The sequence below is a fragment of the Coregonus clupeaformis genome, unplaced genomic scaffold (genome assembly GCF_020615455.1).
Source record: "Coregonus clupeaformis isolate EN_2021a unplaced genomic scaffold, ASM2061545v1 scaf0003, whole genome shotgun sequence".
NCBI lineage: Eukaryota > Metazoa > Chordata > Actinopteri > Salmoniformes > Salmonidae > Coregonus > Coregonus clupeaformis.
The window spans coordinates 1,540,386-1,562,810 of NW_025533458.1; the positions used below are offsets into that span (position 1 = coordinate 1,540,386).

Sequence of the window (22,425 nt, forward strand, 5' to 3'; positions counted from 1 at the left end):
CAAATGACTTTAATATGGAAACGGTGTAACAATTTGTGTTTGCAGCAGTAAGTCACTGAAATATGTCAGAAAGGTATTGGAGAGATCAGGAAAACATCAGGGAAGGTCATCCAGCAGAAGCACATCTAACCTTTTGGGGGCCCTATGCGAGATTTGGTTGGGGGGCCCCCCACCTCATGGGCAAGACATTTTAGTGCCGCCCTCTTGGCAGTGGATTCTTTTTTCTTCTTTTCAGTGTTAAACTACATTTTCCGCAATTCAATTTTTTTTGCCATGGGGCGTAGAGAAAATGGTGCAGTATTAAAACACATTTTATTACATTCTACTCATTTTGTCATGGGGCGGCAATAACATTTTGCAGTTTCAAATCTAATTTCATGCAACTTTACACATTTTGACATAACTAATGCCATGTTCATATGATATTTGAATGAGAGTGACTAACAAAATGAATGGGGGCTACGTCAAGGTCAGAGCCCCCGTGCCCGGTCAGTAATTTGGTGATGATTAGATTACTACAAGGTTTAGATAGCTAGCTAGTTACCTAGCAATCAAAAAAATGTTAGGTGACATGGGCTAATTGAGTGACTGTCAGTGACTGACATAAGTGGAAAACGGTTGATGTAATACCGAATTTTGAAATTGCACCTTGTGCAATCTAATTTTACAACTCTCAACAGTAAGTTGAGACCCCGACTAAGTCCCTGAAAATACAGTACCAGTCAAAAGTTTGGACACCTACTCATTATAATATAATATGCCATTTAGCAGACGCTTTTATCCAAAGCGACTTACAGTCATGCGTGCATACATTTTTTTTTTTTGTATATGGGTGGTCCCGGGGTTCGACCCCACTACCTTTGGCGTTACAAGCGCCGTGCTCTACCAGCTGAGCTACAGAGGACCACACATTCAAGGGTTTTTCCTTATTTTTAATATTTTCTACATTGTAGAATAATAGTGAAGACATCAAAACTATGAAATAACACATATGGAATCACGTAGTAACCAAAAAAGTGTTAAACAAATCAAAATATATTTTTGATTCTTCAAATTAGCCACCCTTTGCCTTGATGACAGCTTTGCACACTCTTGGCATTCTCTCAACCAGCTTCATGAGGAATGCTTTTCCAACAGTATTGAAGGAGTTCCCACTTCTTGGTTGCTTTTCCTTCAATCCGCAGTCCAACTCATCCCAAACCATCTCAATTGGGTTGAGGTCGGGTGATTGTGGAGGCCAGGAGGTCATCTGATGCAGCACTCCATCACTCTCCTTCTTGGTCAAATAGCCCTTACACAGCCTGTAGGTATGTTTTGGGTCATTGTCCTGTTGAAAAACAAACGAATCCCACTAAGCGCAAACCAGATGGGATGGCGTATCGCTGCAGAATGCTGTGGCCAACATGCTGGTTAAGTGTGCCTTGAATTCTAAATAAATCACCGACAGCGTCACCAGCAAAGCAACCCCACACCATCACACCACCTCCTCCATGCTTCACAGTGGGAACCACACATACAGAGATCATCCGTTCACCAACTCTGCGATTGGAACCAAACATCTCAAATTTGGACTCAGACGAAAGGACAGATTTCCACCGGTCTAATGTCCATTGCCCGTGTTTCTTGGCCCAAGCAAGTCTATTCTTATTATTGGTGTCCTTTAGTAGTGGTTTCTTTGCAGCAATTCAACCATTAAGGCCTGATTCACGCAGTCTCCTCTGAACAGTTGATGTTGAGATGTGTCTGTTACTTGAACTTAGTGAAGCATTTATTTGGGCTCCAATCTGAGGAGCAGTTAACTCTAATGAATTTATCCTCTGCAGCAGAGGTAACTCTGGGTCTTCCTTTCCTGTGGCGGTCCTCATGAGAGCCAGTTTCATCATAGCGCTTGAAGGTTTTTGCGACTGCACTTGAAATGTTCCGCATTGACTGACCTTCATGTCTTAAAGTAATGATGGACTGTCGTTTCGCTTTGCTTATTTGAGCTGTTCTTGCTATAATATAGACTTGGCCTTTTACCAAATAGGGCTCTCTTCTGTATACCCCCCCTACCTTGTCACAACACAACTGATTGGCTCAAACGCATTAAGGAAAGAAATTCCAGAAAATAACTTTTAACAAGGCACAGCTGTTAATTGAAATGAATTCCAGGTGAAGCTGGTTGAGAGACTGCCAAGAGTGTGCAAAGCCGGCAAAGGGAGGCTACTTTGAAGAATCTCAAAAATAAAATATTTTGATTTGTTTAACAGTTTTTTGGTTACTACATGATTCCATATGTGTTATTTCATAGTTTTGATGTCTTCACAATTATTCTACAATGTAGAATATAGTAAAAATTAAGAAAAACCCTGGAATGAGTAGGTGTGTCCAAACTTTTGACTGGTACTGTATGCCCTGCAGGAACGCAGGGCACGCACACACACACAGATCATTTTGGGGTAACATTCTGGAGGGCCAACCCAAACGTCTTCGGCCCGCGGGCCCCAGTTTGGTCTGTCCTGGTCTAGACGATCCTATCCGCCAATCAGGGCTGTGTATGTTAATATATTTAAAATTGTATCAACGCCCACACGATCAGACTGCATTTTAATGACAAAAGGAGGCTCAGGGAAATAAATCAAATTTTATTTTGTTACTTTCATGAAATAAACACACTCATTCTGTCTTACCCTTGCTGTCTGCAGTGTTGTTGCTCTTGAAGGCCCTCTCCAGGTGGTTGTGCTGCTTGGCCAACTGCTCCAGAGTTTCCTCAAGTCGCACCCTCTGGTCCCGCTCTGCCTGCAGGGCCTTCTGCCAGCGCTTACTGTGGGCTTGGGCCAGAGCCAAAAAGTCTCTGCACGCCTGAAGAAACGTTACCCAAATATTACTACAACACTTGGCCAGTGGAGGCCCCTGTATACCCAAGGGGTGAAATGTACCAAGAGCATTACCAAAACTCCAACGGTATACTGGCACAAACATTCATTTCTGGGTAACAATTAAGTACCTTACCGTGATTATTTTTGACCATTTTAATTTAAAACAAACAAAAATAGCTTCTTAGCTAAATGCAATTTCTCAAGCAAGAATTGGAAGTGCCGAATGAAAGGGATGTGTAACCTGAAAACTAGCTGTTATTGGCAGAGGAGGGAAAATGCTTATTGGTCATTTAACTCACACCAACAACAACAAAAAACACCCAGCCAAAAAAGCTGATATTCAGGCGGTCTTTTCAAACAGCTCTTACACTAAATGTGCATTATCATCATTTTCACAGTATTATTCCAACCTCAGTGTGGATATATAAAACACAGGATAATCACGTTGACTGCACTTCCCCTTTAAGTGCACCAAGTGTCTCTCATATGTCAGTTTGGGTAAAGATGGCGGCACAAGCTGACACTCACGTTGATCATGGCGTTGGAGGTGATGCGGAAAAGCGTGGCTCTCTCCATCACCTGCCGGATCTTATCTCCGGCCTCTCCGGTGAGGCGCAAGCTATCCAACTCAGACAAGGACCTGATGGAAAAGCCAACTCAGTACAATGAGTGGAAATACCTATAAAAATCAGCCAATCATATGACTTCAATCATTCAGTGTATCTCTAAATCATCAAATGACCTGCGTGATCAGTAGAAAAATCATTATCAGTCAAATATTGAGCAAAGTCTGTTTGAAAAATAAGTTGATCAATGGTTATAAAACCAATCTGGACAAATTCATGATTCTGATATGGTGTTCATTTGCGTGTGAATATGTGGAGATCAGAAATGTTTCAAATCTCTCCAATAACACTAGAACCGCCAGGAGTTGAAGCATTCAAGAAGCAGCCAATGATGCCTTTTGAACATCTAGACTACATTTAAACAGTCTAAAAATCAATGTAATTTACAGTGCATTCGTAAAGTATTCATTCCCTTTGACTTTATCCACATTTTGTTACGTTACAGCCTTATTCTAAACTGGATTAAATTGTTTTTTCCTCATCAATCTGCGCACACACACACACACACAATACCCAATAACGACAAAGCAAAAACAGATTTTTTGAAATGTTTTAAATTTTAGAATAAGGCTGTAATGTAACAATTTTGAAAAATTCAAGGCGTCTGAATACTTTTTAAAATTATATATTGTTTGTGTTTAGGCATGTCTTAGGAGATACAACAAAATTGTATTTCAAAAGAACAGAATAGCATATTCTGAGTTGACTATCCATGGCTATGCAAAATGCCAGTGGTGTAGCCTATTTTGTTTGTTCATTTAGCAGACAAGACTTGCTTATATTCGTGTGCACTTATTACAAATTAACACACATCTATGTTGTTTTGAAGCTGAAATCCGCAGGCCGTGGGTGCCCCCATGCCACCCCACTTCGTGTTGTGTTTTCAAACAAGGGATTTGGTCCTATGCTGCTCTGGGCTGGCCTTCTGGGAAAGGTGTCTTAGCGCTAACTCCCGCCCTCTCAAATGACGTTGCTAGAGAGAGAGGAAGTGAAAAGTAACTTTCTACAGCTGCCAAAGATACACTGTTGCAGTAGCAGGGACAACGTTTTCAGAAAATGTCTACAGAACAAGCATTATCATCATTTCTTGGATCTGAATCAACTCGACCAGAAAAGAAAAAAAGCAGTGAGAAAAAGGCTGCTCATGACCAATCAAGATACCGGATAAACATTGGAATTAATTTGGAAAGGTGGCGAGCACTGAAAGATCTTAAAGGTTGGAAGAGTGATGCCGAAATGGCCACCAGTCATTAGTACTGGGTTGCCTTTTTAGCATGCTAGCTACTTATCTAACATTAGCTGCTAACCTTAGTATTCAATGTTCAAGCTAGCTAACACGGCTATAATGGAATAAATATACACTATATAGACACACAAAAGTATGTGGACACCCCTTCAAATTAGTGGATTAGGCTATTTCAGCCACACCCGTTGCTGACAGGTGTATAAAATAGAGCACACAGCCATGCAATCTCCATAGACAAACATTGGCAGTAGAATGGCCTTACTGAAGAGCTCAGTGACTTTCAACGTGGCACCATCTTAGGATGCCACTTTTCCAACAAGTCAGTTAATCAAATTCCTGCCCTGCTAGAGGTGCCCCGATCAACTGTACGTGCTGTTATTGGGAAGTGGAAACATCTAGGCGCAACAATGGCTCAGCCGCGAAGTAGTACACAAGCTGACAGAACGGGACCGCCAAGTGCTGAAGCGTGTAGCGCGTATAGTCTGTCTTCAGTTGCAACACTCACTACAGAGTTCCAAACTGACACTGGAAGCAACGTCAGCACAATAACTGTTCGTTGGGAGCTTCATGAAATGGGTTTCCATGGCCGAGCAGTCGCACACAAGGCTAAGATCACCATGCGCAACGCCAAGCAACGGCTGGAGTGTTGTAAAGCTAGCCGCCATTGGACTCTGGAGCAGTGGAAACGCGTTCTCTGGAGTGATTAATCACGCTTCACCGTCTGGCAGTCCGACGGACGAATCTGGGTTTGGCGGATGCCAGGAGAACACTACCTGCCCCAATGCATAGTGCCAACTGTCAAGTTTTGTGGAGGAGGAATATTTTTCATGGTTCGGACTAGGCCCCTTAGTTCCAGTGAAGGGAAATCTTAACGCTACAGCATACAATGACATTCTAGACAATTCTGTGCTTCCAACTTTGTGGCAACAGTTTGGAGAAGGCTCTTTCCTGTTTCAGCATGACAATGCCCCCGTGCACAAAGCGAGGTCCATACAGAAATGGTTTGTCAAGATCGTTGTGGAAGAACTTGACTGGCCTGCACAGAGCCCTGACTTCAACCCCATCAAACACCTTTGGGATGAATTGGAACGCAGACTGCGAGCCAGTCCTAATCGCCCAACATCAGTGCCGACCTCACTAATCCTTGTGGCTGAATGGGAGCAAGTCCCTGCAGCAATGTTCCAACATCTAGTTGAAAGTCTTAACAGAAGAGTGGAGGCTGTTACAGCAGCAAAGGGGGGACCAACTCCATATTAATGCCCACGATTTTGGAACGAGATGTTCGACGAGCACACATACTTTTAGTCATGTAGTGTATATAGAAAATCTTGCCTCACCAGTGTCAATTAAACACGCTGGCCTCTTCATTCACAATTTGACAATTTATAATATTCTCACCCATCAGCATTTTCTCAATTTAATCTTGTTTTTACATCAATTATAAGTGTGAAATTAGTTTTGGTAGGTGTAGTTTTGTTGGGCTATTATCAACTGGGCAAGCAACTGTTGGGAGAAGGGGCAAAAAAACTTTCTAAATTACACGTCCTCCTAAAAGAGCTCATAACACAAATAGGCTACGGACAGTGATATAATTTTTTTTAACAATGTCATTGTGTTAAATACTGTTATTAGACTTCTTAAATCACCTGATGCCTCAGAAATCTCTGTGGCGAGTCTAGTGTTAAATGTTATAAATTTAACAGACATTTCCATTTGCAACTAGAGCTAAATGTAAATTACATACTAGATGTAAAGGAACAGCAATCCACAAAGTGAAACATGGCTTTTAGAACGCTGTGTGACACTGCAAATTAGCTTTTTTACTGCGACTACTTCCTGTATTGTGATTGGTTCTCATTCACGAGGTTGACAACAATAGCAAATATATTAGCACACAACACTTTTTGGGATAATAAATAATGTAAGAAGCAGTACTAAGCCATTCAAGGTCTTTCTCTAAGCAGTGTCCTAAAAGAAAACATGAAGAAATTGAAATGATTGGCTAAAATATTACATGTTGCACCTTTAACACTCAGAGAAGTGACATGAGAAACTATCACTTCAAGAGCACAACCGTTTGACCAAATCAGGAGAAGAAAGTGTACTGACCTCTGCAGGGCGGAGCCATGTTTAGAGATGAGGTCATTGCATGTGCTCAGATCGTCCACCTTGCTGCCCAGTGTCCTGAGAGTGGACTGGACCTCCAAGCTCTGGGCACCACCGACTTGTCCCCGCGGCGAGTTTGGAGGAAAGTCATCCCCAGAGTCATCTGAGGAAAATGAAAATGGGGGAAGGGCTCAAGTTACAGTACTGTGAAAAAGTATTTGCCCACATTCAGATTCTCTATTTTTGATAATGAATGTTTTCAGATCTTCAACCAAAACCTAATATTAGATAAAGGGAACAAAAACAACAAATGACATACTTACAGTGCATTCAGAAAGTATTCAGACCCCTTCCCTTTTTCCACATTTTGTTACGTTACAGCCTTATTCTAAAATGGATCTATTTTATTTTTTTTTTGGTGCAAATTTATTTAAAATTATAAAAAATGGAAATACCTTAACGTAAGTATTCAGACCCTTTGCTATGAGACTTGAAATTGAGCTCAGGTGCATCCTGTTTCCACTGATCATCCTTGAGACGTTTCTACAACTTGGAGTCCACCTGAGGTAAATTCAATTGATTGGACATGATTTGGAAAGGCACACACCTGTATATAAGGTCCCACAGTTGACAGTGCATGTCAGAGCAAAAACCAAGCCATGAGGTCGAAGGAATTGTCCGTAGAGCTCCAAGACAGGAGTGTGTCAAGGCACAGATCTTGGGAAGGGTACCAAAACATTTCTGCAGCATTGAAGATCCCCAAGAACACATATTTCCTCTGTGGAGATGGGAGAACTTTCCAGAAAGACAAACATCTCTGCAGCACTCCACCAATCAGGCCATTATGGTAGAGTGCCAGACCGAAGCCACTCCTCAGTAAAAGGCACAACAGCCCGCACGGACTTTGCCAAAACTCACCTAAAGGACTCTCAGACCATGAGAAACAAGATTCTCTGGTTTGATGAAACCAAGATTGAACTCTTTGGCCTGAATGCCAAGTTTCACGTCTGGAGGAATCCTGGCACCGCTCGTCACCTGGTCAATACCATTCCTGCAGTGAAGCATGGTGGTACCCTTCCCCAGATCTGTGCCTCGACACAATCTTGTCTCTGAGCTCTACGGACAATTCCTTTGACCTCATGGCTTGGTTTTTGCTCTGACATGCACTGTCAACTGTTGGACCTTATATAGACAGGTGTGTGTCTTTCCAAATCATGTTCAATCAATTGAATTTACCACAGGTGGAATCCAATCAAGTTGTAGACATCTCAAGGATGATCAATGGAAACAGGACGCACCTGAGCACAATTTTGAGTCTCATAGCAAAGGGCATCTGTTTTTTGTTTTTTTTATACATAGGCAAAAATGTCTAAAAACCTGTTTTCCCTTTGTCATTATGCAGTATTGTGTGTAGATTAATGAGGGAAATAAATAAGGCTGTAACGTAACAAAATGTGGAATAGTTTCTGAATGCACTGTATTGCAGCTTTAACATAAACTCCTCCATATTTCCTCAAGTATTCTGTTGATGACAGTAAAGAAACTTTTAAAAACAATGACCAAAGTTTATGAATGGTCTAATTACACTCAACAAAAATAAAAAAACGCAACATGTAAAGTGTTGGTCCCATGTTTCATGAAAGGAAAAATAAATTCTACCCAAAAATGAAACGCACAAAAAACTAATTTCTCTCAAATCGTGTGTATAAATTTGTTTACATCCCTGTTTGTGAGCATTTCTCCTTTGCCAAGATAATCAATCTACCTGACAGGGGTGGCATATCAAGAAGCTGATTAAACAGCATGATCACTACACAGGCGCACCTTGTTCTTGGGGACAATAAAAAGGCCACTTAAATGTGCAGTTTTGTCATACAACACAATGCCACAGATATCGGAAGCTTTGATGGAGCGTGCAATTGGCATGCTGACTGCAGGAATGTCCACCAGAGCTGTTGGCAGATAATTGAATGTTCATTTCTCTACCATAAGCCGCCTCCAAAGTCATTTGAGAATTTGGCGGTAGGTCCAACTGGCCTCACAACCGCAGACCACTTGTAACCACGCCAGCCCAGGACCTCCACGTCCGGCTTCTTCACCTGCGGGATCGTCTGAGACAAGCCACCCGGACAGCTGATGAAACTGTGCGTTTGCACAACCAAGTAATTTGCACAACCAGAAACCTTCTCAGGGAAGCTCATCTGCATGCTTGTCGTCCTCACCAGGGTCTTGACCTGACTGAAGTTCAGCATCGTAACTGACCAGTGGGCAAATGCTCACCTTCGATGGCCACTGGCACACTGGAGAAGTGCGCTCTTCATGGATGAATCCCAGTTTCAACTGTACCGGGCAGATGGCAGACAGCGTGTATGGTGTCTTGTGGGTGAGCGGTTTGCTGATGTCAACATTGTGAACAGAGTGCCCCATGGTGGCGGTGGGGTTATGGTATGGGCAGGCATAAGCTACGGTCAACGAACACAATTGCATTTCATTGATGGCAATTTGATACTGTGACGAGATCCTGAGGTCCATTGCCATGCCATTCATCCGCCGCCATCACCTCATGTTTCAGCATGATAATGCATGGTCGCATGTCGCAAGGATCTGTACACAATTCCTGGAAGCTGAAAATGTCCCAGTTATTCCATGGCCTGCATACTCACCAGACATGTCACCCATTGAGCATGTTGGGATGCCCTGGATCGACGTGTATGATAGCGTGTTCCAGTTCCCGCCAATATCTAGCAACTTTGCATAGCCATTGAAGAGGAGTGGGACAACATGCCACAGGCCACAATCAACAGCATGATCAACTCTATGCGAAGGAGATATGTCACGCTGCATGAGGCAAATTGAGGTCACTGGTTTTCTGACTCACGTCCCTACCTTTTATTTATTTTTACGGTATCTGTGACCAACAGATGCATATCTGTATTCCCAGTCATGTGAAATCTATAGATTAGGGCCTAATTAATTAATTTCAATTGACTGATTTCCTTATATGAACTGTAACTCAGTAAAATCTTTGACATTGTTGCATGTTGCGTTTATATTTTTGTTCAGTGTAGTCAGAGACTGTTATAAAGACTGATGGAAGCATGAAAGAGAAATAAGTGTTTTCACTGACATTTTCAACCTCTCCCTGACCCAGGCTGTAACATGTTTCATGCAGACCACCATAGTCCCTGTTCCCAAGAACACCAAGGTAACCCTTCTAAATGACTATTGCCCCCAAGCACTCACATATATAGCCATGAAATGCTTTGAAAGGCTGGTCATGGCTCACATCAACTCCATCATCCCAGACACCCTAGACCCACTCCAATTCTTATACCACCCCAAAAGATCCACAGATGATCCCAATCTCTATTTCCCACCTGGACAAGAGGAACACCTATGTGAGAATGCTGTTCATTGACTACAGCTTCAAGACCATACTGCCATCGAAGCTCATCACTAAGCTAAGGTCCCTGGGACTGAACACCTCCCTCTGAAACTAGATCCTGGACTTCCTTACGGGCCAACCCCAGGTGGTGAGGGTAGGCAACACATCCGCCACGCTGACTCTCAACATGGGGGCCCTTCAGGGACGCGTGCTTAGTCCCCTCCTGTACTCCCTGTTCACCCACAACTCCAATTAAGTTTGCAGACGACAACGGTGGTAGGCCTGATCACCGACGACAAGACAGCCTAGGGGGAGGAGGTCAGAGACCTGGCAGTGGGGTGCCAGGACAACAACCACTCCCTCAATGTCAGTAAAACAAAAGGAGCTGATCGTGGACTACAGGAAAAGGAGAGCCGAGCACACCCCCAATTCACATCAACGGGGCTGTAGTGGAGCGGGTCGAGAGCTTCTAGTTCCACCTGTCCATATCACTAAGGGTTTATCATGGTCCAAACACACCAACAGTCGTGAAGAGGGCACGACAACGCCTCTTCCCCTCAGGTGGCTGAGAAGATTTGGCATAGGCCCTCAGATCCTCAAAATGTTCTACAGCTTCATAATCGAGCACATCTTGACTGGCTGCATCACCGCTTGGTATGGCACTGCTTGGCATCCGACTGCAAGGCGCTACAGAAGGTAGCGCGTACGGCCGACTACATCACTGGGGCCGAGCTCCATGCTTTCCAGGTCCTCTATACCAGGCGGTGTCAGAGGAAGGCCCAAAACATTGTCAAAGCATCCAGACTCCCAAGCCACAGACTGTTCTCTCTGCTACCGCACGGCAAGCAGTACCAATGCACCAAGTCTGGAACAAACAGGACCCTGAACAGCTTCTGACACCAAGCCATGAGACTTCTAAACAAGATTGCCAAATAGCTAATCAAATGGCTACCCGGACTACCTGCATTGACCTGTTTTTGCACTAACTCTCTTGTTCTGACTACGCACACACACTGGAATCTACCCACACACTCACACAAACTGATGCCACACACACGCTGCAGCTACTGTCTATTATCAATCCTGTTGCCTAGTCACTTCACCCCTACCTTCAGTACCTTTCAAAACTTTTACCACACCTACTTATTCAAGGGTTTTTCTTTATTTTTACTATTTTCTACATTGTAGAATGATAGTGAAGACATCAAAACTATGAAATGACACATATGGAATCATGTAGTAACGAAAGAAAAGTGTTAAAACAAATCAAAATATATTTTAGATATTTTAGATACTTCAAATAGCCACCCTTTAGTTTTGATGACAGCTTTGCACACTTGGCATTCTCTCAACCAGCTTCACGAGGTAGTCACCTGGAATGCATTTCAATTAACAGGTGTGCCTTCTTAATGCGTTTGTGTGACGAGTACTGAGGATACGAAGAGGTAGGACGAAGACGCAGGTCTCAACAATGTAAAGGTTTACTTAACACTGAGCAAGAGCACGTACACGACATGACACTAACAATCACACAAAACACAACACTGAACAGTCCAGGGCTATATAGTTGTGGTAATGAGATGATGAGGTGCAGGTGCGCTGGAGGTGATTAGGATGCGTTGGGTCGGGGGACGGCATCCGCCAGAGGACCAGGAACCACCGGCCTGAGGAGAGACACATGAAAAGTGGGTGAGACATGGTAGTGAGGGGGAAGGAGCAGCCGGAGAGGAAGGTTTTTTGTGGACAGCCAGATACGATCACCAGGCTGGAATAAGTGGGCCTCACTGCGGTGGCAGTCGGCTTGGTCCTTCTGCCGACGAATGGCCCTCTGGCCCTGCGGAACCACTCGTAGACAGCGGGTGCGTCGGTCTGGCTGGGTGTCCAAGGGGCCGGCTGGTACCCCAGGATGCACTGGAAGGGAGTGAGCCGCGTGGATGAGTGAACAAGGGAGTTCTGGGCATATTCTGCCCAGGGAAGAAACCTCGCCCACTCACCCTGCCGGTCCTGACAGTGGCGACGAAGAAACCTCCCCAGCTCCTGGTTCATGAGTTCCACCTGCCCATTTGACTGAGGCCTATAGCCGGAAGTGAGGCTGGCCGTGGCCCCGATCTTCTCCAGAAAAGCCTTCCACACTCGGGAGGTGAATTGGGGGCCACGTTCCTAGACGATTTCCTCCGGAAGTCCATAATGCATGAAGACCTGTTGGAACAGGACCTCAGCGACCTGGAGAGCAGAAGGAAGACCAGTTAGTGGCAAAAAACAGCATGATTTGGCTGACAAAGTCTATGGACAGGTGTGACCAAGGTCGCTGAGGCACTGGGAGATGAACTAGTTTGCCTGCCAGGGCGTTCCGAGGTGTTTTCGTTTGGGCACATACGGAACAGGAGTTGATATAGCGGGAGACATCAGTAGCCAAGGTGGGACCCTGGTGGGTACATACACGTGCCCCGGAGGGGCGTTGACAGGCGCTGGGTCCGCCTGAGCCACCAGGCAGATCTCTTCGTCCACATCCCAAAGAGAAACGAAGAGGTGCCACGAAGAGAAACAGAGGCAAGATAGGACCCCCCAGATCCTCCCTTTCTCAGGTATGGTGCATCCTGGAGAGTGCGTTGGCTTTCACATTCTGGGATCCTGGGCAGTAGGACAGAATAAACCTAAAGCGAGTAAGAAATTTGGCCCACCTGGCTTGACGAGAGTTTATCCGTTTCACTGCCAGTATGTGCTCCAAATTCCGGTGGACAGTGAGACTCCGGAATGGACTGCGCCCTCCACCCAGTGTCTCCATTCCTCCAGAGCGAGGACCACCGCCAACAGCTCCCCGTCTCCAACTCCATAGTTCCTCTCACTGGCGTAAGCTTTTTCCAGAAAAAGGCACAGGTATACATTTTCTCTGGCTTACCTTACCGCTGGGAGAGGACCCCACCCACGCCCTCCTCCAGGATGAAAGGACGAGCTGGATCTGGGTGTTTTAGGAGGGGCGCTGTGGTGAACCTCTCCTTCAGCCTCTTGAAGGCAGCATCAGCCTCAGGGTTCCAGGCCAGCTTCTGAGGCCCACCCTTAAGGAGAGAGGTGAGCGGTGTGGCTATGGAGCTGAAGGACCTGATGAAACGCCGGTAGAAATTTGCGAAGGCCAGGAAGCTCTGTAGGCCCTTGATGGTGGTGGGGACCGGCCATGACCTGACGGCGTCCGTCTTCGCTCTTTCCATGAACACCCCCTGAGGACTGATCCTGTATCCCAGGAAGGAGATGGCATGTTGGTGGAATTTCGCATTTCTCCCCCTTCACCAACAGGCTGTGTTCCCGGAGGTGGAGTAGGATCGCTCGGACGTCCCTGACGTGCTCCTCGAACGTAGCCGAGCAGATCAAGATATCGTCGATGTACACCAACACCTGTCTACTCAGCATGTCTCGGAACACGTCATTGACGAAGGACTGGAACACGGAAGGTGCGTTGTCGAGGCCGTAGGGCATGACACAGTATTCATAGTGGCCTGAGGTAGTGCTGAATGGAGTCTTCCACATTTCTCCTTCCCGGATTCGGATCAGGTTGTAGGCACTCCTCAGGTCCAACTTGGTAAAGTACCGGGCCCCTCACAGCTGCTCGATGGCCGATGGAACCAGAGGGAGGTGGTACCGGTACTTGGTGGTGACTGCGTTCAGCCCCCGTTAGTCAATGCACGGCCACGAAGAAGAAGCTGGCGGAGGCACGAGAGGTAGAGCGTCTGATGAACCCATGTTTCAGGGTCTCCGCCACATACTTCTCCATGGCCTCAATCTCCGCTATGGAAAGGGAGTAAATGCGACTCTTCGGGGGGTGTTGTCCCTCCAGCAGGTCAATGGCGCAGTCCCAGGGCCTGTGAGGAGCGAGACACTTAGCCTTGGAGAAGACATCGGAGAGATCTGCGTAATCACGTGGAATTTGTTGGGCTGGAGGGCGGACTCCGGACTCTCCACTGACATGGAACAACAAACCACTGGCAGGCAGGTCCTCCGGCATGAGGGGGAGCAGGCTGTGATCCTCTTGGTGATCCAGGGCAATCCCAAGACGATCCGGTGAAGGGGTGACGTGACGATGTGGAAGGACAGCCCCTCGTGGTGGTCTATCATTGCCCGTGGAAAGCGAAGAGAAAGAAGAACCAATTAAAAACAATGGTTTGGTGACAGGTGATGACGGAACACTCACGGAGCGGCGACGGGAGTCATACCGCCTAGATAGGGAGCCGCCAGGAGATCTGGGGTCCGTGGTGGTGTAGGGGGTGCTGCCCACCTCTATGGGTGAGGACTCGGAGGCAGGGCGACTTCCATAGCTCAGATGGGGTGAGCGTCGAGGCTCCGGGTGGAGTTGGGAACGCGGTCGGTCTCTCAACATGTCGTCAAGACAAATGGACATGGCGATGAGGGTATCAAGGTCCAGCTCGTCGTCCCGACATGCAAGTTCCGTCGTGATGTCCTCCCGTGAGCCTCTCATGAAGGTCGTGTGCAGAGCACGCTTATTCCAGCCGGAAGACGCCCCCACCGTGCGAAAGCTCAGGGCGTACTCGAACACGGCCTCCTCTCCCTGTTGTCCCCGGAGGAGATGCTCACCCTCCATGGGATGATCGAACACCGCCCTGAACCGATCGAGGAAGGTGGAGTAGGGAAGCGCCACGGCCTCACCTCCTTCCCAGACTGCCGTGGCCCAATCCAGCGCACTTCCCTTCAGTAGCGAAATCACCAGCGCTATCCTGGCTTGGTCCGATGGAGATGCCCCCCGCTGACGCGCCAGATACAGTGAAACCTGTAGCAGGAAGCCTCTACATTTCGTTGTTTCCCGTCATAGCGCTCCGGCAGGGCGAGGGGTTCCTCAGACATTGGTGATAGCACGGGAGGAGTTGGACAAGGTGCACTCCCCGCTCCCTGAGGTGGAACCGGCGCGATGGTCAATTTATGCAGCGTTTGGAGCACTTCCTGCATGGAGGCGTTCAGCTGGGCAATCTGCTGCTGGTGCTGGTCGAGGACCTGGGAAACTCCAGGAGGATTACCTGCTGCATCCATCTTCATGAGGTGTGTGAATCTGTGACGAGTACTGAGGAAACGAAGAGGTAGGACGCAGACGCAGGAATCAACAATGTAAAGGTTTACTTAACACTGAGCAAGAGCACAACAAAGAGCGTGTATACAACATGACACTAACAATCACACACAACACTGACCAGTCCAGGGCTATATAGGGGTGGTGATGAGATGAGGTGCAGGTGCGCTGGAGGTGATTAGGGTGCGTTGGGTTTCCATTCCGGTGTTGCCGAAGTGGTGCGCTCAGACCAGTGGCACAGTAGACCGGCGAATCAGAGCCCCGGAGGGGAGAAACGGGAGGAGACGTGACAGTTTGAGCCAATCAGTTGTGTAGTGACAAGGTAGGGGTGGTATACAGAAGATGGCCCTATTTGGTAAAAGACCAAGTCCATATTATGGCAAGAACAGCTCAAATATGCAAAGAGAAACGACAGTCCATCATTACTTTAAGACATGAAGGTCAGTCAATACGGAACATTTCAAGAACTGTGCCAGTTTTTGCAGTCGCAAAAACCATCAAATCGCTATGATGAAACTGGCTCTCATGAGGACCGCCACAGGAATGGAAGACCCAGAGCACAGCACTTACACAAATTACTGATGATTGGCTGAGAGAAATTGATGATACAAAGATTGTGGGGGCTGTTTTGTTAGACTTCAGTGCGGCTTTTGACATTGTCGACAATAGTCTGCTGCTGGAAAAACGTACGTGTTATGGCTTTACACCCCCTGTTATAATGTGGATAAAGAGTTACTTGTCTAACAGAACACAGAGGGTGTTCTTTAATGGAAGCCTCTCAAACTTAATCCAGGTACTTACTTTTTCCCCATCTTTACTAACGACATGCCACTGGCTTTGTGTAAAGCCAGTGTGTCTATGTATGCGGATGACTCAACACTATACACGTCAGCTGCTACAGCAACTGAAATAACTGCAACACTTAATAAAGAGTTGCAGTTAGTTTCAGAATGGGTGGCAAGGAATAAGTTAGTCCTAAATATTTCCAAAACTAAAAGCATTGTATTTGGGACAAATCATTCACTAAACCCTAAACCTGAACTACATCTCGTGATGAATAAAGTGGAAATTAAGCATGTTGAGGTGACTAAACTTCTTGGGAATAACCCTGGATTGTAAACTGTCATGGTCAAAGCATATTGATACAACAGTAGCTAAAATGGGGAGAAGTATGTCCATAATTAAGCGCTGCTCTGCCTTCTTAACAACATTATCAATAAGGCAGGTCCTACAGGCGCTAGTTTTGTCACACCTGGACTACTGTTCAGTAGTGTGGTCAGGTGCCACAAGGAGGGACTTGGGGAAAATGACAGTTGGCTCAGAACAGGGCAGCACGGCTGGCCCTTAAAAGTACACGGAGAGCAAACATTAATAACATGCATGTTAGTCTCTCCTAGCTTAGAGTGGAAGAGAGATTGACTTCATCACTGCTTGTTTGTTTTTTTAAGAGGTGTAGACAAGCTGAAGGTACCAAGCTGTCTGTTTGGAACGCTGGCACACAGCTCGGACACCCATGCATATCCCACGAGACATGCCACCAGAAGTCTCTTCACAGTCCCCAAGTCCAGAACAGACTACGGGAAACGCACAGTACTACATAGAGCCATGACTACATGGAACTCTATTCCACATCATGTAACTCAGTCAAGCAGTAGAATAGGATTTTAAAAAACATATTAAAACTACACTTTATGGAACAGCGCAGACTGTGGACACACACACGGCACACACATAGCATTCGCAAACACATGCTAACACACACACTCTACACAGACACATTTTAATATTGTTATTTTGCTGTATTGTTGATTTTGTATTGTAAATATGTTATGGTAGAGTAGTGTGTAATAAGGTGTTGTGTTATGTATTGTTTTATTGTATGTAAATTGTGGTTGGACCCCAGGAAGAGTAGCTGCTGCCTTGGCAGCTGCTAATTCAAGTCACAGACATATCTCAACATCAACTGTTCAGAGGAGACTGTGTGAATCAGGCCTTCATGGTTGAATTGCTGCAAAGAAACCACTACTAAAGGACACAAATAAGAAGAAGAGACTTGCTTGGGCAAAGAAACACGAGCAATGGACATTAGACCAGTGGAAATTTGTCCTTTGGTCTGGAGTCCAAATTGGGAGATTTTTGGTTCCAACCGCCGTGTCTTGTGAGACGCGGTGTGGGTGAACGGATGATCTCCGCATGTGTATTTCCCACCGTAAAGCATGGAGGTGGTGTTATGGTGCTTTGCTGGTGACACAGTCTGTGATTTCTTTCAAATTCAAGGCACACTTAACCAGCATGGCTACCACAGCATTCTGCAGTGATACGCCATCCCATCTGGTTTGGGCTTAGAGGGACTATCATTTGTTTTTGAACAGGACAATGACCCAACACACCTACAGGCTGTGTAAGGGCTATTTGACCAAGAAGGAGAGATGGAATGCTGCATCAGATGCCCTGGCCTCCACAATCCCCCGACCTCAACCAAATTGAGATGATTTGGGATGAGTCGGACGGCAGAGTGAAGAAAAAGCAGCCAACAAGTGCTCAGCATATGTGGGAACTCCTTCAAGACTGTTGGAAAAGCATTACAGGTGAAGCTGGTTGAGAGAATGCCAAGAGTGTGCAAAGCTGTCATCAAGGCAAAGGGTGGATATTTGAAGAATGTCAAATATATTTTGATTTGTTTAACACTTTTTTGGTTACTACATGATTCCATGTGTTATTTCATAGTTTTGATGTCTCCACTATTATTCTACAATGTAGAAAATAGTAAAAATAAAGAAAAACCCTTGAATGAGTAGGTGTTCTAAAACTTTTGACCGGTAATCGACTCGGTACTGGTACTCCCTGTATATAGCCATGTTATTTTCTACTCCCTATATATAGCCATCTTATTTTTACTCTTCTTTTGTTATTCACAGCGTATTTATTCCTTGTGTCACGTTATTTGTTTTACTCTGCATTTTTGGAAAAGGACCCGTAAGTACGCATTTCACTGTTGGTCTACACCGGTTGTTTACGAAGCATGTGACAAATACAATTTTAAGAGAACTAATATGGCTGTTTTGAAGCATTTAAAGTACTGTGACATACTAAATCCTATCCTATGATGGGGTATTTGTATTTATTAGGGATCCCCATTAGCTATTGCCAAGGCAGAAGCTACTCTTCCTGGGGTGCAAACACATTAAGGCACTTACATTAGATATATAAAACAAAATATAAAAGTCTAACAGGCATGCTACGGTGGACGCATACTATTGCAGAGCCTGAGACACTCACATTAATTTAAATTAAACCTGGGCATACGCCGTACGGCTCCATGAGAGAATCTCGCAGTTCCACATTTCAAGAATTTGACCCACGGCTTCTGCTCAAGAACACTTGATAAAGTCACTCTCTGCTTACACCAGCAAAAGTTACGTGTCCAGTGTAGCAGCTAGAAACCTGCAGTTTCCACTACATCCCGGTAAATCTCCCCTGTAAAAGAGCTTGAACAATGACTTTCTCTTTCAGTGTTTTACCAGACTCAGCCTGCATTCGTGCGGCCTTGGCTTTGGCCAGCTCCAAGGCAGTGATCCAACGCTGCCTCTCCACCTCACAGCTGGCCTTCAGATGGTACGTCTGCGCCCCGCCATTGGAGATGACAAAGTTGCAAGCGTCGTCCACAGTGATGGTTGCCGTGGCCAGGTTGATAGTGCCTCGACAAGTGTGCCCCATCTCCGCCTGGGTCCTGGCAAGCATGAAAACAAGGCATCTTTCAAAATGTCCTGAAATCTCCAAAATTACAAGCTATTTACATTTTAGTCATTTAGCAGACACTCTTATCCAGAGTGACTTACAGGAGCAATTAGGGTTAAGTGCCTTGCTCAAGGGCACAGACAGATTTTTCACCTAGTCGGCTCGAGGATTAGAACCAGCGACCTTTCGGTTACTGGCACTATGCTCTTAACCACTAAGCTACCTGCCGCCCTATGTATATAATCTACATGTGTGCATTTGGTACCAATACATTACTGAGCTTTGATTTTACTCAATATGACATTGATTTATGGTTGAATCTATAGACTGGTTTGCAATTAGCTCTTGAAAATCCAAGGGGCACCAGGTAGGGGGCTTACTGCCAGCCCCCATTTTACATTTACATTTTAGTCATTTAGCAGACGCTCTTATCCAGAGCGACTTACAGTTAGTGAGTGCATCCATTTTCATCCATTTTGGGTTCTCAGTTGAAGGTATCGACCACAGCTGGCTCCATGTTAACTAAAATCCCGACTCTCTGTTTTAATGTTTAGAAACGTTAAACTTCAAGTTTTTGGCAATGAGTCAGAGTCAAATGAACTTGTGGACACCATTTTATGTCTCTGTCCAGTATGAAGGAAGTTAGCTTTGCGAGCCAATGCTAACTTGTGTTAGCTCAATGACTTGTAGTCTATGGGTTGCATGCTTTGGAACATAAAACTTTCATACCAGCGAGAAATAATAATTCAAAATATACTTACTTGTACACAGTTTAGCAACGTTGCACACGGCCGTAATATATCCTCCGGCCGAGGTCGGACACATCCTCTCACCTTGCGCTCGCATTTCCATTGGACCATACCATTCCATTCAACATTTCCGGTCTGAAACAGGTGTTACTCAAAACACAGCCGGGTGCAACTTTGCTAAACAGCATACAGTAAGTGTATCTTTTGTAGTCAAATTTTTTTTCTAATTCATTTGAAAGTTCCAAATGTTTCTAAAACTGTATTTGAGTGCAAAGTGTATTTGCATTTACACAGAGCATTTGGGCAGCTTCAGGGCATTTCCCTCACCAGGCTAAAGGGGACATCCAATTGCTCAATGTAATGCAATGGAATTGGAGTCATGAATAAGTGCTAGTTTGCAATGAAGAGCTGTGAGAGAGCAATTATTTTACTAACAACCACTGGTAGGCTGGTACTAAAAACTGTTAGGCTAGAATAATTTATGCCATAGTAATTACAAAAGCCACTACACTTACTGCATCATCAATATTGTCGCGATCCTCGCTATATGAGCCACGTTACAATTCCCACCAAGTGGGTTAACCCTATTTGCGCGACGTGTAGGGTGTTTGCTTTTCACGCCAGAGACCCGGGTACACTTCCCTGCCCCGTCGTTCGCTACATTGGTGTCAGAAGTGGGACGGCGGCTGTGAGGCCATCAGAAAGCACAGCCCAGATGCATGAGGGGGCTGAGTGCCTTGCCGTTCGGAGGGGGAAGTGTAGCGATCCTCGCTATATGAGCCACGTTGCAATTCCCACCAAGTGGGTTCACCCTATTGGCGTGATGGGTAGGGTGTTTGCCTTTCACGCCCGACACCAGGGTTCGCTTCCCTTCCCTACAATATCACGAGTCTCAAGGAGATAAAATACTGCATAATAATATCCAATCTTACCTGTAGTAGGAAAGCAAGCCATTGCTCAGGACAAACCACCGTCGCTGGTATCCTTTAATGTAATTTGTCCATTTGAACACCCAGCCTTTGTAAGTGTCTCCAGCAGGGGTTGGAGGGGGGGTCTTGGGCTCTGACATTACAGCCCCTAAAATTAAGATTCAGATGGGGGCCTAATGTGAATGACATATGGGAAAGTAAAGACAATAATGAATATGTATTCATATTAAGCCATCTTGCTAGCTAGCTAAGAATCATATCAGATGGGACTGATTTATTATACTGTGTACTGATTTAATGTCAATGATCGCAGTAACGTTAACGTTACAGTTTCACGGTGCTGACTTAGTTCTACCTAGCCAAAGGGCAAGGGTCAGTGTTACATCACAAAAGCAGTTCAAAAATGTGCTAACAAGCAAACGTTAGTAGCAACTGTAGATTAAAAGCACACCAAACCTCCCATTTACAACATAGTAATGTAGCTAGGGTCAAGTCAATTTGTATCGCGTTACACCGCATTTCCTGTAAATCATACCAAAAAGGTTTCCTTCTGTGGTGGAGAACATTGATGTAGGCAGCTAACGTCTCTACCTAGCTACAGTAGCTAGATAGCAAACGAAAGCAGTAACGTTAGCTAGCTAAATCCCACTATGACTGATACTGTAACGTTAGACAAGGGATTGAATCAGTAACGTTAGGTAACTTTCTAGTTAGCTAATACCAAACAGAAACTGTGCTAAAAAAGTAAAGGGGAGTGGAGGCTATGTCGTCCGGGTTGACCAGATAGCTAGCTAACGTTCACACACCTAACGTTAGCTAGCTGGCTAATTCATCGACAATGTACAGCTAGTTATATAGCTAGCTACATTAGATATATTTTGATTTTATTTCAAGCATTTAGTCTCTGAAGAAGGTTATTGTAGCTAGCTATGTTTCCGTACCTAACTGACAAATTACTAACCCTGTCATGCTAGCGAGTGAGTGGCTAATGTACTAGCTAGCACATTTGTTTACCTTGACGTGTCCGTAATGTGAGATCAGGCAACCAGACACCCGGTGAAGTCACTAACTTTGACAACAGCTAGGTAACAAGCTAAGTACATCTACGCTGTGGTGGACACATTGGAAATGCAGCCAATGATCTCTAGCTAACATTAGACACAAATCATGTCACTGAAAATACTAGCTACTAATAGGCTAAATAGTGCTTGCGTGACAAACGACATTATGCCATAAAGCTAATGTTAGCTCGTTCGCCGAGACCCTAACAACTGGACGCAGTGTTGCCAACTCCCCAGTAAGGAAAGTAACTATTGGCTGTCCTAAAAGTCGCTAAATGACGTCATCACATAATTTGCATAATTTACAATGTGCATGTTATTGACTGTAGGAGAGAGGAATAACATAGTGGGAGAGACAAAACGTGAGTAAAAAACATCCTAAATATGTTTAGAACTACAAATGAACTTTCTTCTGTCGATTCTTGTTTTTTTTTATGTCACAATTCCAACCCTCCTCATTTATCCGGGCTTGGGACCAGCGAAAGTGACCCAAAAGAGACACTCTGGCGGAGTTACTTATTTTTTTAGTTTATATTTTTTGTTTTTTTGTTTCGTCTTCTTAAGTTTGGTTTGGTTTTTAACCTTATGGTCCACTTAGGAGCCTACAAGAAGTCACAGTAAAACATGAAATGTTTTAACCACAACATTAATTAACA

At 45.1% G+C, this 22,425-nt stretch overlaps 1 protein-coding gene across 5 annotated transcripts in view; it reads right to left on the minus strand.

The window, feature by feature from the left end:
- The window catches only part of LOC121554415 (oxysterol-binding protein 1), a 65,577-nt gene extending 43,596 nt beyond the window's left edge, over positions 1–21,981 (minus strand). For 3 of the 5 annotated variants that reach the window (XM_041867998.2, XM_041867999.2, XM_041867996.2), the window contains exons 1-6: positions 21,723–21,981; positions 20,712–20,856; positions 18,814–19,022; positions 6,840–6,999; positions 3,387–3,498; positions 2,670–2,841 (exon numbers count right to left, since the gene is read on the minus strand). In XM_041867998.2, coding sequence (XP_041723932.2) covers positions 2,670–2,841; positions 3,387–3,498; positions 6,840–6,999; positions 18,814–19,022; positions 20,712–20,848 — 790 coding nt within the window. In that variant the 5' untranslated portion in view covers positions 20,849–20,856; positions 21,723–21,981. Of the gene's footprint in view, positions 1–2,669; positions 2,842–3,386; positions 3,499–6,839; positions 7,000–18,813; positions 19,023–19,476; positions 19,569–20,711; positions 20,882–21,722 lie in introns of those variants that run through there. The other 2 variants (XM_041867997.2, XM_041868000.2) reach the window with 2 other exon arrangements.
- Positions 21,982–22,425: the final 444 nt, after the last annotated feature.